The sequence below is a fragment of the Electrophorus electricus genome, chromosome 8 (genome assembly GCF_041902795.1).
Source record: "Electrophorus electricus isolate QZ-2024a chromosome 8, ASM4190279v1, whole genome shotgun sequence".
In the NCBI taxonomy this organism is placed as follows: Eukaryota; Metazoa; Chordata; class Actinopteri; order Gymnotiformes; family Gymnotidae; genus Electrophorus; species Electrophorus electricus.
This window is the reverse complement of record NC_137504.1, coordinates 10018983-10035403: the sequence shown is the minus strand read 5'-3', so window position 1 is coordinate 10035403 and position 16421 is coordinate 10018983. Positions and strand designations below refer to the sequence as shown.

The 16421-nt window shown below is 40.2% G+C and overlaps 3 protein-coding genes across 6 annotated transcripts; 2 read left to right on the top strand and 1 right to left on the bottom strand.

The window, feature by feature from the left end:
• The first annotated feature begins 15 nt into the window (after window positions 1–15).
• On the top strand, window positions 16–7107 carry LOC145658970 (alpha-actinin-3). Its single transcript, XM_081719157.1, has 20 exons — window positions 16–178; window positions 677–796; window positions 905–991; window positions 1095–1182; window positions 1468–1546; window positions 1877–1958; window positions 2093–2178; window positions 2278–2370; window positions 2457–2687; window positions 3098–3245; window positions 3415–3565; window positions 3681–3789; window positions 3922–4062; window positions 4234–4416; window positions 4569–4703; window positions 4794–4973; window positions 5102–5248; window positions 6090–6155; window positions 6292–6450; window positions 6652–7107. The coding sequence occupies exons 1-20, from the start codon at window positions 31–33 to the stop codon at window positions 6808–6810; spliced, it is 2592 nt and encodes an 863-aa protein (XP_081575283.1). The 5' UTR covers window positions 16–30; the 3' UTR covers window positions 6811–7107.
• Window positions 7108–7252: 145 nt separating this feature from the next.
• LOC145658971 (protein FAM161B-like) lies at window positions 7253–10017 on the top strand. Its single transcript, XM_081719162.1, has 6 exons — window positions 7253–7510; window positions 7777–7853; window positions 7973–8872; window positions 8983–9129; window positions 9304–9400; window positions 9531–10017. Exons 1-6 carry the CDS (start codon window positions 7388–7390, stop codon window positions 9663–9665), a joined length of 1479 nt encoding a protein of 492 aa, XP_081575288.1. The 5' UTR covers window positions 7253–7387; the 3' UTR covers window positions 9666–10017.
• A 186-nt stretch (window positions 10018–10203) lies between these two features.
• LOC145643360 (equilibrative nucleoside transporter 2-like) lies at window positions 10204–16246 on the bottom strand. 4 transcript variants are annotated; one of them, XM_081719159.1, is made up of 13 exons: window positions 16028–16246; window positions 14637–14678; window positions 13917–13995; window positions 13674–13825; window positions 13391–13530; window positions 13127–13261; window positions 12922–13019; window positions 12681–12756; window positions 12391–12551; window positions 11985–12093; window positions 11799–11884; window positions 11466–11671; window positions 10204–11262 (listed from the first exon to the last, which is right to left on the bottom strand). In XM_081719159.1, the coding sequence occupies exons 2-13, from the start codon at window positions 14663–14665 to the stop codon at window positions 11142–11144; spliced, it is 1392 nt and encodes a 463-aa protein (XP_081575285.1). In that variant the 5' UTR covers window positions 14666–14678; window positions 16028–16246; the 3' UTR covers window positions 10204–11141. The 4 variants fall into 4 exon arrangements, with proteins under 4 accessions (XP_081575285.1, XP_081575287.1, XP_081575286.1 ...); XM_081719161.1 differs by lacking the exon at window positions 16028–16246 and adding an exon at window positions 14832–16008; XM_081719160.1 differs by lacking the exon at window positions 16028–16246 and adding an exon at window positions 14891–16008.
• Window positions 16247–16421: the final 175 nt, after the last annotated feature.

The window sequence follows — 16421 nt, the reverse complement described above, 5'->3', positions numbered from 1 at the left end:
AAGATCTCTTAGATGTTGATCCATGGATTTATGGTGTTCACTGGTTTATTCTACCAATCTCAGACATTCACCGCCTGGTGCAACTCTCATCTGCGCAAGGCTGGGACACAGATTGAGAACATCGAGGAGGACTTCAGGAATGGACTCAAACTTATGCTGTTGCTGGAAGTCATCTCGGGTAGGAAGCATCTTAGGCCAGTTTTATGATAACTTAAACCACTAATATGAATATTATGAAATAATTTGTAGGCATATGGCAAGTCTTTTATCACTTTGCCAAAAAAAAACCAAACCCAAACAAACAAACAAAAAGCAACAACAACAAAAAGAACAAAAAATTGTGAATCATACATCTGAAGTACTTTGGAGAGTTTAATGTCTAATGTATATGCTATTGTTATTGTTATAGTGGTATGCATTCTCCATATCAACATAGACTATTTGTGTAATGCCTTTATATCTCAAAGCAGGAAACATATATATATATATATATATATATATATATATATATATATATATATATATATATATATATATATATATATATTATGGAGAGATTAATATCTTAATATCTTAGTGTCCTTGGTTGTATTATCCTCATTCACTGGTACGTTCCTTAATTGTAAGATCTTCTCTTGTGAGAAATGCCTCTTATTCCTTTTGCTTTTCATTACAGGTGAGAGACTTCCAAAGCCAGACAAAGGGAAAATGCGCTTCCATAAGATTGCCAATGTGAACAAGGCTCTGGACTTCATTTCCAGCAAGGGAGTCAAGCTGGTGTCTATTGGTGCTGAGGGTAAGCTTTTCTTCTTCTCTCCTTTTTTCCTCCTTATTCCTTTTCTTGATGCTCTCAAGTTATTGTCTTTCTGTTCTGATGCTTCTACTCTTCTCTGTCACCTCGCAGAGATTGTGGATGGTAATGTGAAAATGACCCTTGGCATGATCTGGACCATCATCCTGCGTTTCGCTATACAGGACATCTCTATAGAAGGTGATGGGACTTTCAGCTCTCCAATCAAAACCTTATCAAAACCAGGACATAATGATCTTTATGAATCAGGTGGTAGTAGCATTTACTGATGCCCTTCTCTCAGAGACCTCTGCTAAGGAAGGCTTGCTGCTGTGGTGCCAAAGGAAAACTGCCCCATATAGGAATGTGAACGTGCAGAACTTCCACATCAGGTGAGCTCTGCTTCTCTTCTCAGGTGAAGAGTAAAGCATGGCTCGTAACCATCCTAGTTTATGCTGACGCTAGCAAGTTTATGTGTTTATGGTGTTTGTTTTTAATTTCACACCAACATCCACCTCATCTGCATTTCTAAACTTGCTAGAATGACAGGCTTCATCCATTATCCTAATCTCTTGATCATCTTTTATTCATCACTCCTGCCTTCTGTGCCCTTTTCTCTCATTATGCTCTTCATCTTTTCCACTCTCTATCTCATCTTCTCATCGTCTGTGTCTCAGCTGGAAGGATGGCTTGGCTCTGTGTGCCCTCATCCACAGACACAGACCTGATCTTATTGACTACTCCAAACTGCGCAAGGTGCTCTCCGCTCTCTCTCTCCCTCATGCTTGAATACTCTGTGTGTAGTCCTACTCATCTCTCTATCTAATAAGAACACAACAATGACTCCTTTTCAATACATCAGCCTACATAGAAATAAATTTGGCATTTTCTAAGAATGCTGGATTTTTGTGTGTGTGTGTGTGTTGCTTGTAATGTAGGTTTCATACTGTTTCCAAATCATCTAAGCCATTTTATATTTATTTGTTGGTTGACCCTGTTTAAAAAAATTGCATTGTTTTTATGTGTTTCTAAAATTCCCATGCTTCTGTATGGTTTTAAATCATCTGGCATTCCTTGCTTTTCTAGGATGACCCTGTTGGCAACCTCAACACTGCATTTGAAGTAGCAGAGAAATTCCTTGATATCCCCAAAATGCTTGATGCAGAAGGTACGTATCTATGGAACAGCCTTAAATGGAACCTGCTTTGTAATTTGGAATTAATTCAGGTCTTATGTATTATGTGCTTATGAAATGACTAATCCATTGATTATAAATTATTGCACCATCTTGTTCATTCTCAGATATCGTGAACACACCAAAACCTGATGAGAAAGCTATTATGACCTATGTGTCTTGCTTTTACCATGCTTTCGCTGGTGCAGAGCAGGTATGGAGAATATTATAGGTATTAACTTCTATTAAAGAGAAAGAACCTTTCATGCTGAATTCAGTTTCCCACTGTAGCCATTCCTGTGCTCTTCTGTAGGCTGAGACTGCAGCTAACAGGATCTGCAAAGTGCTGGCTGTGAACCAAGAGAATGAGAGGCTGATGGAAGAGTATGAGAAACTGGCCAGTGAGGTAAATTTTCTTTTTCCACTCTTATTGGATGTCTGTTAGCAGACTATTTGCCCTCAAATTATGTAATCACATGAAATGGTTCACAGCTGCTTGAGTGGATCCGAAGGACCATCCCTTGGTTGGAGAACCGTGTGGCAGAGCAGACTATGCAAGCCATGCAGCAGAAGCTGGAGGACTTCAGGGACTACCGCCGTGTGCACAAGCCTCCCAAGGTCCAGGAGAAGTGCCAGCTGGAGATCAACTTCAACACCCTGCAGACCAAGCTGAGGCTTAGCAACAGGCCTGCCTTCATGCCCTCTGAGGGCAAGATGGTTTCGGTATGAGCACCTTGTTGTTTCAGCACTTGTGTTACATCACGGCAATTACTTGACAATAAGAATCCCCTAATGAAGATAGTATATGGGATGCATATTTTCCTGAAATACCCAAAACATGATGGGAAATCTAAAGACAACAATGCTAAACAGTTTTTAATGATAAAACAGTCATGAAAATGGTATTATAAATAAAATAAAAACAATTGCAGAAATAGTTATAAAATTAAAACTATATGGAAAGTTATGAAGATTGAAAAACTAAAAATTATCATCCATTAATATTCTATTCTAGATATAACCTCTTTCAGCCGACTGACGTTTTCAGGCTCATTCAAGTTACATGCAGGTATAGATTGATTGCCCCTGGAAAAAACTGTCCTGCTACAGTGCAACTCTACCTTATGCTACAGGACATTGCTAATGCCTGGAAGGGTCTGGAGCAGGTGGAGAAGGGCTATGAGGAGTGGTTGCTGACAGAAATCCGCCGCCTGGAGAGACTTGACCACTTGGCTGAGAAGTTCAAGCAGAAGTGCTCCCTGCATGAGGCGTGGACCACAGGTACCAAGCAGAAACTGTGAATATCAGAATTATAGCAGTATATCAGTATTATAAAGCCCAAAAGCAAAACCAGAAAGTTTGTATTTGAATTTGTCTGGACTTTGGTCCACTAGCTTAAAAGTGATTTTTACATTGGTTCACATCCTTTTTTAATGTGCATACCATGCAGGTAAGCAGGAGCTGCTTTCTCTCAAGGACTATGAGTCAGCCTCACTAATAGAGATCCGTGCCCTGATGAGGAAGCACGAGGCCTTCGAGAGTGACCTTGCTGCTCACCAGGACAGAGTGGAACAGATTGCTGCTATTGCACAGGAGCTCAAGTAAGAATGAAATTCTGTTCTACCACATCAAGCTCTTTCCAGGAGATTCATGGCATTATGTCTTATAGATAGGAGGGAAGACAGAAAAACAATAATTATCATGTTTGTTTTGCAGTGAGTTAGACTATCATGATGCAGCTACTATTAATGCCCGTTGCCAGGGTATTTGTGACCAGTGGGACAATCTGGGCACTCTGACCCAGAAGAGGAGAGATTCTCTGGAGGTACAGATTTGTGCAGATATTATTAGACACCTGCCGGAACTAGCATAAGACTTGTATGCGATTTCATAAACTGCATTTTGTGATTACAAATCAGTTTTAGTGTTGTGTCCTTAATACCATGCCTTGCTTCAGCGTGTGGAGAAGCTGTGTGAGACTATTGACCAGTTGTACCTGGAGTTCGCCAAGAGGGCAGCGCCATTCAACAACTGGATGGATGGAGCCATGGAGGACCTGAAGGACATGTTCATTGTACACAGCATTGAGGAAATTCAGGTGTGAATTAAACTTTTGCTTCTTCACTGTCAATGACACTCAAGTTCCTGTTTGTCCTGTGAGAGTTTAAAGGCAGTGTTCTCACAAACACCCCCTCTTCATTTACTTGTACCTTGCCTCCGTTGCATTCCTCTCTTTCTCCCTGCCCATTTGTTCCTTTCACTGCCACAGAGTTTGATCACAGCTCACGACCAGTTCAAGGCCACTCTGCCTGAGGCGGATAAGGAGCGAGTGGCCATCATGGGTATCCAAAATGAGATCCTGAAGATTGCTCAGACTTATGGGATCAAAGTGTTGGGCGAGAACCCCTACACTGTCATCACCCCACAGGACATTATCAACAAGTGGGAGGCTGTGAGTCTGACAGCTTCTTTCCAACTGCATTAGAGCTCTGTTACATACTAAGAGATGACATTTGAATTTTAATGAGACAGAGTTAATGTAAATGTTATTTCCTCGTCTTTCTGTCTGAGCCTATTGCTTCATATCCTTTTTTCCCATGTCAGGTGAAACAGCTGGGCCCAATGCGTGATCAGATTTTGCAGGAGGAGGTGGCCAGGCAGCAGGCCAATGAGAGGCTGCGACGCCAGTTTGCTGCCCAGGCCAACATCATTGGACCCTGGATTCAGACCAAGATGGAGGTACTTCAGACCAGTCTCAGACTAATGATGCTGCAATAATTCAATGTCGTACTTCACACACACAAATGTGTCTCCCAAATGTGTCTCCAGGAGATCAGCCACGTGTCTATTGACATTGCTGGCTCACTGGAGGAACAGATGAACAATCTAAAGCAATATGAACAAAATATCATTAACTACAAATCCAACATTGACAAACTGGAAGGAGACCATCAACTTAGTCAAGAGGGACTTATTTTTGACAACAAGCACACCAACTACACCATGGAGGTATGTCTACTTTTACTGAATTATAAAATTGTTTGCGCTGCTTTCTCTCAGTCTCTGCTCCACTGTCCTATTCTGGGCATGATTTTCATGCAAGATCCTTATTGGTTAATTTCTGTTGCATGATGCAGCATGTCCGTGTGGGCTGGGAGCAGTTACTTACCACCATCGCCCGCACCATCAATGAGGTGGAGAACCAGATCCTGACCCGCGATGCCAAAGGCATCAGCCAGGAACAGCTCAATGAGTTCAGGGCCTCCTTCAACCACTTTGACAGGGTGAGATATGAACCAGGTCCCGTGTTAGTTTATTCAATAGAGTTTTGTAATTTAGATTTTTAGAGCCCCTGCCAACTTGGTTTCACATGGTTAAAAAAAATTGTAAAAATAGTTTTAAAATAGCAAAGATATGCATTGGAATATACATTGTCCAATATTAAGTTCAAGAAATACATTGGTTTTAATACAATTTAATAGTGCTTAAATGCCATAAAACCTGCTCGAAGAGCTGCTGCCTGCGCAAAACTGTAAAGGTGTCAGATTGCATGATGATTGACAGACGTTAGTGGCGGGGTGACTGACACAGCGGGAAATATGAGTGAGGTTTAATCGTACATTTAAGCTTTCTGACTGAACAAGAGCAAGAAAATAGAAATATATATATTGACAGAAAAATTGTATCCAAAATGCCAGCTGGTTTAGCTGTGGTTAAAAGTAGACTTTTATCTCCTAAAAAGTCACACATTCCTCTAGCCGGAAGTAACACTTCAAGTGGTGCATCAGCGGAACCTGTGATATATATGTGGGATACCTGAAGGCGGTGTCTGTGCCGTAAACATTTCAGTACCTCATGTATGTGAAAGTTAGTATCGCTCCTCTCCATTCCAACAGAAGAAAAGGTCAGATAAAATAAATGTAAAAAATCTCTCCACAGAAAAGACCAGCATCACCCTTTGTCTGCCAGTTCCTTGTAAATTACTCACTAAAGCTGTAGATAATGGTTAGAAAATAATCAAAATGAGTAGACAGTGGCTGTAAAGATCAGGGAATTATAGGGTGATTCTTTGCATTTTAATGATGCAAAATGATGTGAAAAGTCTCTGATCTCTCTGATTTGCAGAAGAGAAATGGCATGATGGACCCAGATGACTTCCGTGCTTGTCTCATCTCTATGGGCTATGATTTGGTGACTGTGATACAAGATATTAAACAACGTTTTGTGCCATAACAACACAACATTGCATAGTATAGTATGTTTGTTTGTATAGTATTCATATTATGAACCAGCTCTTCCTTTTGTTATTACAAATTCTGCTACTCAGGGTGAAGTTGAATTTGCACGCATTATGACCCTGGTGGATCCCAACAACACAGGAGTGGTCACCTTCCAGGCCTTCATTGACTTCATGACCAGAGAGACAGCTGAAACAGACACCGCTGAACAGGTCATGGCATCCTTCAAGATCTTGGCATCTGATAAGGTGAGCTGGCTGACTATGAGTATGCATTTTACAGTCAAAAGCACATTCACACATCCTAATAGAATTTAAATGATTCAAACGGTAATGCGAAGGTAGTTTTAGCATGCCCAGAAACATTTGGTATGCCTCTTACTGCACCTTGTTTTTAAAAGTGAAAGTTTACATGACTGCACATGACAATGTTCCATCTCTGTTTTTCAGACATACATCACAGTGGAGGAGCTAAAGAGGGAGTTGCCCCCAGAGCAGGCTGAGTACTGCATCAGCCGCATGACCCGCTATGTGGGAAGTGATGCTCCTCCAGGTGCCTTGGACTACACCTCCTTCTCCAGTGCTCTGTATGGAGAAAGTGATTTGTAGAGAAACCGCGCACACATGTGCACAAACCAGTGTCTATAAACCCATGTTTCTTACAGAGAACGCTAACATGTTAAACTCCAGGAATACTGTCAGATGTGTTGGATGGCTTGGCTGCAATGCCTTAAGGTACAGTATTAGGCTATTTATCGGGTCATAAACTGACATCAAAGTGATATGTACTGGCATGAGAAGTTAGACAGAGTTGCTGGAAAATGCCTGCAAAGTCTGGTGTGTTTTGCCAAAGTCACTTCTGTTTTTGGAGAAAAATAAATAAAAATATTTTTGGAAAATGATAAATTGGCACATTTTCATTTTGTTGCAGATTCATGACTCAGGTCTGTGTTTTTGTTTTTATAAAATCCTTAGTTCAGCAGCCACTGCCATATCCAGTCTATTGATGTTAGCATGGCAACAGAATCTGATGTGTACTTAACTGAATATAATTGTTCTTTTGTGACATATCCATTCCATCAAGTGAAAGAAGCAACATTCCTTACAACTACAACAAAATTAAAAAATGGGTTAGGTTACATGCATCCAAATAATTCGAGTGGGGTTATAAAATGTACTGTATATAATGACTGTGACCCAAACCATAGATGAAATGTCTGACCTTTTCTATGCACCATTGAAGCAAAATAATGCATCAGAATTGATAAGCTTAAAGATACAACGTTTTGAGAACTGGAGCAGTTATAAGGTAAGATCACCTCAATTCTGTTCACTGATAAATTACAAAACAAGATTCACTTCTCTTGCCAGGAGTGAATGATAAGTATATGACAAGCATATACTTTGGACAAGAACATCAAAATAAAGATTCACACAGCCTGTTTATGGAGAAGTTGCAGGATTACCTGCAAATGTTCAAGCCTCTTTGTCTTTTGTACAATAGGCCGTTTAAGCTGTTATCAATAGAACTGTTGATCTGTGCTGACAGACAGTACTGTCTGATGTATTTTCTAGCCAGTCTATAGACCAATGAAATCCATCACTGTACAATTAGTGTGCAGCAACACAGCTGAACCTCTTCCCTCAATATTGTAAGTGTGCCACTTTTGTATTTGGTTTGCTGAATAAAATCATACTAGTTCCTTTTTGTAGCTCACGTTTATTAATTAATTACTTTACATCACATCTTGGTCTGACAACCATTATAAAGTGAGGAACAAATAGAAAACAAATGCCCAGGACAAAATGAATCCTTACTATTGGAGCCTTCAAATGACTCACAAGAGGCAGACCACAACAGACCTTGTGAGAATATGAAGCAACGTTCCTTTGCCTGGATGTGGGAGGGCTTCAGTGTACACCAGTGCAGCCCTAAGTTGGCAGCATCTGCCAACGACTTGGTGGGATGTCCTGTAAAAAAGATGGAGTTCCCATTCCACATGACCTCGCAGGAAGAAAGAGGGCTTATGCAGTGGGAGCTTAAGGTTTCAAAAAAGGAGACGGGAAAACCTATACAGCCTCCTCCATGTCAGACCAACCCCATCCCCTTGAACACTGGCCTCCCACTCGATGACAAAGCTGTAAAGGAATATGAGAAGCACAGAAAGATCCTTCATGAGAAAAGGAGAGAGCTTTTGTTGACCATGCAAAAGCCCTTTGGTTTTGGAAAGAGAGATGAGCAATGTAGCAGTGGAAGGGGCAAGAAGGGAGTGAATGCAACTGGAGAAAAAGAACTTCCAAAAACCATTCCCAAGGAGACTCCCAAAGGCATGGTCCACAGGTCCTGGCCTGCCACCATGCAGCCCAATGAAGTGAGAGCAGAGGAGAAGCTGACATTTAAACCCAGAATAAACAAAACACTGCCTGATTTTGGTAAGATGCATCACATATTGGAAAACTGCCTCAAAAAGGTCAGACAGAAAAAGCAACCTACTGTGCCACAGCCATTTAGTTTCCAGAAAGACAACAGCCCACAGTGTAGGACTTCAGAGGTCCCAGCTCAAGAACTCAAGGACAGAGGAAGGCAAAATATTAAGTGGGATGTACACAGGCCAATGGCAAGATCCCAAAGCCTCACCAAGACAGCACTGTTGCGAGCGGCGACCATCAGGTATGGCTACTGAAAACATGTTAACATCACAACTAGTCATTATTTGTCTGATACACAACTGTTAGTAGTTAAAGGGGAACATCTATTTGTCTTGTTGGTTTATTTACAAGTAAATTAAATAAACAAAGAGAAAAAACACTGGAGGCTGAGAAACAAAGGTCTGATGCCAGGCTAAGACTCCAGAAAGAGGTGACCAGATGGATTTCTGCTAAGGAAAGGCAGACTCAGCCAACGATGGAGAAAAATCAACATTTCAGGTTTTATGATTGAATTGTAACTTAACTATACGGTGCATCGGTCATTTCATGTGCTGTAACGTGATTTTTAGCATGTTCAGAATTCAATGGCATGGTAGCTTACATTTTTACTGTAAAGCCTTTCAGAAAATTGTTTGATGTTATAATGCTATTACCATGTGCTTTGTTCATTAGGAGAGCAATGCAGGTGCGAAATGCAGAATATAAAACCGAGCTACGTAAGATCATGGAGCGGATCAAGAACCGACCACTACTGTTACATTACCAGCAGGTGCAATGCCAGCCCACTAAATGTCCTACAACAGCCATTAGTGACATAATTCCAAAACTTTTACCAAACATGTTGCATGGTTCTGTCAAGTCTTTACCCAAGTTTGCTCATACTTATTTGACCTGAACAGACAAGCTTTCTGCATAACATGGCAGGGCAGTTCTCTGTGATACTGGAACAGGCAGAGCTCGATGAGGCTCTGCGCTGGAGACAGGCTCTGCTCGAGGAGATGGACCACCGCCTTTGCAGTGTACAGCAAACCTAGCAAGAAACCTTGAGGTTGAGCTGGGAGAAAACCTGACATGATCACTCAGCAACAGTTCCACAAGAGTGAATAAACATCCACATAACAAAACAGAAAAATGCCTAATAACTAGATTTGAAAATCTGCATTTTAATGTTTTCCCCCCTTTCATTTAAATGCATAAGAAAGCTACACAACATGAAAAAATCCCATTAAATCGAAAAAGCTGTCATCACTGAAGAAAAATGTCGATGTGAAGATTTGTTAGCCAGATAAAGGTGTTTGATGTCATGACTCAAGTTTGTATTGCTTGAAATTTGAAAGGATTCCATTTGGACAAACTTGTTCAAACAGTATTACAACTAACATCTTTAACTTAGACAACTGATATGATCATTGAGAGATGCTGTGCAATGTCTCTATACTTGGATAACTATGCCCTCATATAACAGTGACAAAGTTCAAACACATATGGTTGATGTTTACAGTTGATCTCTTACCCCAATATACATTTACAATGCACAAAGTCAGAATAAAAAAAAAAGGAAACCAGATATATTTTTGCCTTTATTCCCTGAAGAAAAATTGATAACAACACTGATAGAAAATTGATAAAACACTGAATCATGAATAACAAACAAGACTCAAAATATGTATAAAAGTAAAAAAAAACAAAACAATAAAACACATCAAAATCCCTTTAGAATAAAAATATATCAATTTACAAAGTTGAAAGTATATTGCTTTTCTTTGAAACAGGTCAGTGGAGTGCTGTCTTACTATGGCTTTCTGCCAAACATTAAAAGATGTGGTGATGCACACTCACATTTCACTAAAAACACCCACCTTCCATCCACTCACTGGCCATTTTTTAAAAGGTGCACCTACATATTGTATATAACCCAATTGTTCCTCCAGCTGGTCAGCCAACCTACTCCCCATTCATTACTGGTCAGTTTGTGGCCACATGACTACTACTGACCACCTATTACTTGGGTGGTGTACAACTCTCTTCATGACAGACATTGACATGACAGTGATTGTTGCACTTGTATATGAGACACAGCAGTGCTGCTGGAGTCTAAGAGCCAAAAATATCCATGCAACAGTTATCTAATCAGTAATTACTTTGGGTAAAAACCTTTAGGGATGGTTGAAACAAACCGACACAAACTGTCTTGAACTGTAGATGTGCTTTAGGTGTAATGTATTTTACAAGGTGTTTTTAATAAAAGTGGTTTTGGGGTGGTGAGTGCATCACAAAATTATTTTATATTGTAAGGGCCTTAAATGCAATGTTTAAGTACTCTAATGTATTTGTGTAAGTGTTATAATCAGTATAAAGTCATTTTTTAGATGTTAAGCTAAGGCATAGCAAGTTTTTTTTGTTTTTTTAAAAAAAAAAGAAAACAGACAGGCAACTCAGACTGGGTTGGTAATGAGAACAGGAGAGTTACCAGTAAGTGCTAAAAGAGTAATAACTGAACAGGAAAGCTACTAGTAAGAGGTTAAGAGGTTCTTCAGACCAAAAGAGAGGGCAGCTCCAAGGGAGAGCCCCAAGGTCAGGAAGAAGGTCATCAGAGCCCCAGCTGTCTCTGCATCTCTACACCTCACCAACCTATTGAGCACAGAAAACCAATGACATTATGAACACCTGCAGCTATCTTATTATTGCTACGGATTGTGAAATGTGTTGTATTCAAAATGCACGAATACAACACATTTCACAATCCGTAGCAATAATAAGACGTAGCTAAATTGTTTTAACAGTCTTCAAGGTAAAATTAAATTATTCACCCTATGAGGTCTCTTAGTACTTACTGTGGTGCATAGGACATGGAGAGACAGCCAAAGTACCCATTTGTGATAGCAAACAATGACATCACAGCTATGTAGGCAAATTCATGCTTGAAAAGCACTGGGAGGTGGTTGTTGATGTCAGATGGAATGTTGCACATCATGAGCCCAGGGATGAAGATCACTCGAGCCGCCACAAAGATCGGGAACAGACAGCTGTCCTTTGAGGGCTGGAACAACAAACACCAGGTCTCAGACTTCTTGGCTGTCCAGGGGCGCTGACTAAAAATTGTACTGTACACAAGCTAACAATGCAAAATTAAAATTGCAAAACTGTCTGTTAGGCAGGAGCCTTACCCACTGAAAAACTGAAGTGACACTTCGGCCAATCCAGTCCATCACGCTGAAAACCAAAAAACAGCAAAGCGGTGTAAAAATGTCATCTACGAGAGACAGAAAGAGCAATGTAATGCATGCTGCTTATTGTTGTCCTCTGTAATCTTAATTAAAGAGAATGTTTTGTAGCGAGTGCTGGAGACTCACCCCATATCCCTGTAAATAGGCGATCTGGTTTCACGAGTACAGTGACTACTGGGAAAACTGACAACGTGACCATGAAAACACATGTCACGCACAAGGCCATCAACCAAATCTATAGACAGAGTGATAGATATATAGATTGATGGATGGATGGATGGATGGATGGATGGATGGATGGATATAGACAGATAGATTGATAGATCGATCGATACGATAGATAGATATACAGGCAGACAAAGAGACAGAGCACAAACAATTCTTTTTAGGCACACAAACTATAATACCTGGAGACCAGACTACAAAAACATGGTTTCAAATGGGACTCACACCCAACACTTCAGGGCAGAGCCAAGAGATGCAATTATTCAAACTGTTCATGACATATTACAATGACAAAATATCCATGTACCTTTTTAAAGACTGCCATCACTGTAGATTTCCCTTCACACATCTCTTCCAGCTTCCCATTTACATTCATTGTCTGGAAAACTTGGGGATCAGGTCCATTTAACAGGCTCTCACCATTACAGTTAGCGTCACTGAACTTCACCTTCATTAGGGTCACACTCTCTACACCAAGAAAAGAGTGACAGGCAAATTTCCATTCAGTCTTGACTCTAGTCTTCTTTCCCCCCCCAAAAGTAAGTCAAACATATAAATTCATCAAAGCTCAGGCCACAGGTGTTATCTGAAACCTACCCTGTTGTTCTAAAACCTCTTGCCTTGTTTCCTCTTTGTTACTTGTTCCATCTTCAAAATAAAGACGGGCAGGTTTCTGAAATAAATATAGCTCAGTCAGTAAATGTATTGTCATATATTAATGTCACATCCTAATGATTAAGGACTAAAATAACTGGCACTGTTATGCATTACATATTAATGCACTGCAACACGGTTGTTAATTCTGATGAAGACGTATGCAAGTGAAGAAGGCACTTACCAGGTGAGGCAGCAGGAGGTAAGAGCATAGAGTGAGGAGTGTGGCAACACAGGGAGTAGTGAAGTAACCCAAAGCAGCAGTCTTGTTGTCTGTTTTCGCTAGACACACAACCAAGGGCAGAGCTTTCAGAGAGGCTCGACCTTCAGCCATTTAGTGGGGAACGTAAACACACATCGTGCAGGTAGACCTTTTCGCAGACACTCACAGATCTTTGAGATCAACATGGCAACAGCTGCGAAGATGCCAGCCACAGCCTGGCCACTCATAAACAAGGAGCTATACTTCTGTGGGAACTTCCCAACCAGACCAAATAGACTGCCCTGCAGCACTGCCACAAACACTAGAGAGAGAGAGAGAGAGAGAATATTAATGTTATCGCATTATAACCCTGAGCGATGCTATTTTAATGTAAACAAATTTGAAGTAATGCACTATTTATTTATATCAGGCCATAAAAGGATGGACATACTGTTGATGAACCAGATGGTTGTCATAGTGATGGAGAAGAAAACATCCTGTTCAATTCTGACGTTCACTAAAATAGCCGTGAGTATGAAGAGCAATAAAATAAATATCATGCTCCCCGCAATCCTTATCCTCTCTGCAATACTAGAAAGCAAAATAAAGGGATTTCAGAACAGGTAGTTAAGTACAGCCCAAGACACAATTACAGAGCCATGTTTCAATTCTCCCTGGATCCCCACCATCCCTACAACCTAGTACTGACAACAAGAATAACAACAGATACTCACTGCTGGTAAAGAAAAGAGTTCAGAAAAGTGAACAGCAGCAAGGGTAGCTGGGAAATCAGAACGCACATGTTGTCGAACATGTATGGATCAGGTGTCTGGACCGTTTCTGAGACATTGCCTGTTGCTTTCGTATTTAGACGTTCATTAAAATACTGCAAGAAACAGCAGATGGATTATAAGTTTGGCAAGGATTTTTCCACATAAAAAGTTGTGAAGAGAGCGAACGTGTCCGAGTTTTCTTACATCAAGGGCAGTTATGAAGAAATTCCATGGCAGAAGTGTTCCCATGCCCAGAAGGAAAACGATGATGCCCACAAGGCCTCTGTCAGAGAAATTTGGTATTGTAAAATACACTTAAGTTGGGTTCACACTGTATCATCAGCCTGAATTTGCTGTCATAGTTAAAATCACACATCACATAAGAATATCTTTGGTGGTGAGATAAGATTGTTGGACAATGCGACGTACTCTCTGGCAGTGCCTCTGTGACCAAAGCTGGATGATTTTGAGCTCTGACAATGTCAGAAAATGCTGATAAAAATCAGAGTGTGAAAGCTTCTACAAGGTTCGTCTAGTAGCCACCAGTGAGAGTACGTCACTGGACGAAGTGAAGCTCACGGGACTACAAATACTGGCCATCGCGCGCTTGTTGATGATGTATGCTGAGCACAGTCATTTGATTTAATTGTATATCTATTATAAGAGAATCTTTATTGCACACTGACTTAACAAACACATGGTATCGTACACTCGGACATAGAATTCTGCCAAGATTTTAGTGGCATCGACTTGTAGTCTTACAAGACCACTGAAATTGCAGTATAATCTGCTTTTAAGACAGCAATGAATTTTGAAACCAAAAAGCTGAATATGACTGTTTAAAATCATTCTAGCTTTTCAGCTTAATAAACTAATTATTGCACTTTGTTAAACTTTTGGACAGATATTAGCCTTTCTACTCACCTGTCTTGTAAAGCACATATGGTTTTCATCTTGTGCTTATGTCTAAAGACAAAAAGCAATAAATAAAACAAAATGAACATGTTGATAAGATTTACACACAGACCTTTAATTGGAAACTTTGGAAAATTCTCCCTGCCCATCAGAAAATCTGATAGTGGCAGTGGAGTCCAATTAATAGTGTATTTATGTGCATACAAGCTAAATGAACGATTGCACAGCTAAACCGGTGTAAAGACCGTGCCAGTCCATCCTACCACGCTGGACGTCATCTGTACAGGACCCTCGAGGATACAGGCTTGTGTTTAACCAAGTTGGCACAAAGCTACCTTAACGCTGGCCAGCAAGCCAGGTTCTATTTAAAACCTTCTTTTCTAGTACAATTTGAAACCTAATGTTAGTTAGCTGTGTATGTTTAGCGATTGGGAATAGTAACTAGTCAGCTAACTGCTGCTATCTGAAGGTAACCTGACCGAAATCGACCACTTTGCCGAGATAAAAAACTGATTACTAATAATTAGAAAATACTTTTCAATGAAATTCAGTCTGTCGCATGGAGGTCATGTGAGACTTCAAGTAAAAGAAGCGAATAACCTTTGCGATATTTAGTGTAATACATACTTCTACGTTTTAAAATTAAAAGAAACTACTGGCCAAGTGATGAGAAACTGTTTATTTCTCGGTTTGAGCCGTTTAGCCCTCTAGCTACACCGGGGAACGTGCCGAGCGCTCACGGACGCTGCACTTGGTTCCGGGACTCTCCCTCCTGGCAGCCTTCCGGCCATTTTCGGCGGTTCGATGCAAGTAGTTCAATATCGTACATGTCGTAAAGGAGCACGTGACGCTTCCGTGTTTTTTGCGGACAGTCGCGACAATTCGACAGCCTGTCTAAACTCGAAATGTTGATTTCACGTGGTGTAGGTTAACGCTACTTACTTGTAGCCAGCTATTTTACGCGTATTTACAATATACGCGTATTTACAATATGTAGCTAAATACACGTAATAAATAAATAAATAAATATTTCTTGATGGCTAACCCCAAATTAAACCGTTTACAAAACCTCGCCGTATGAATATTGAATAGGCTCTTGGATGCTGATGCGACACCCAGATTAACATTCTGTTTACGATGAATCTGTCTACATTAAGCAGTCTACTCTGTCTAGCTAGCGAATATGTTAAGGAGCTATTTTGCTTAAACTAGGTAACCTATCTTAGATATCTATAGATAGTGAGGTCTCATGAACTCGCGGTAAATAATTCTATTACTCATGGAGTTGGAAGAAAAAACCTTTAGGCTGCTGGCAAAGCTAAGTACACGAAGTAAGATATTTCAGAAATTCGATCATTTTATATGTTCTGAAGATTTATAATTATGTGGAAATTACTCACCTCTTCAAAGCCGAACAAATGCTATGTAGTCCTGACGCTGCTGTCACCTCTATAATAGGAATAACTAGCTACAAAATTGGCGCTCTATTTAAAACAATTTGGCGGGGTTTAACATCGGCCTATCAAACAATTCCTGTCGGCCAAACACACTGAAGTTCTGTTCGATTTTCTATTTCTAGAATAGTATATTTTAAATCGTAAATGAAAGAGGGACGATTTGTTAGCCCACTCGAAATACTCTTAATTTAAATTATATTACCGATGAATTATGTGCAAAACCTACTTCGTGAATATGAGATCAACCACGAGGAGGCGCAACATACAAGTGTATATGTCAGACAGACTAATTTTGTAGCTGGGAAACGTAGCTTCTTTTGCAGAATTATATGCTTTG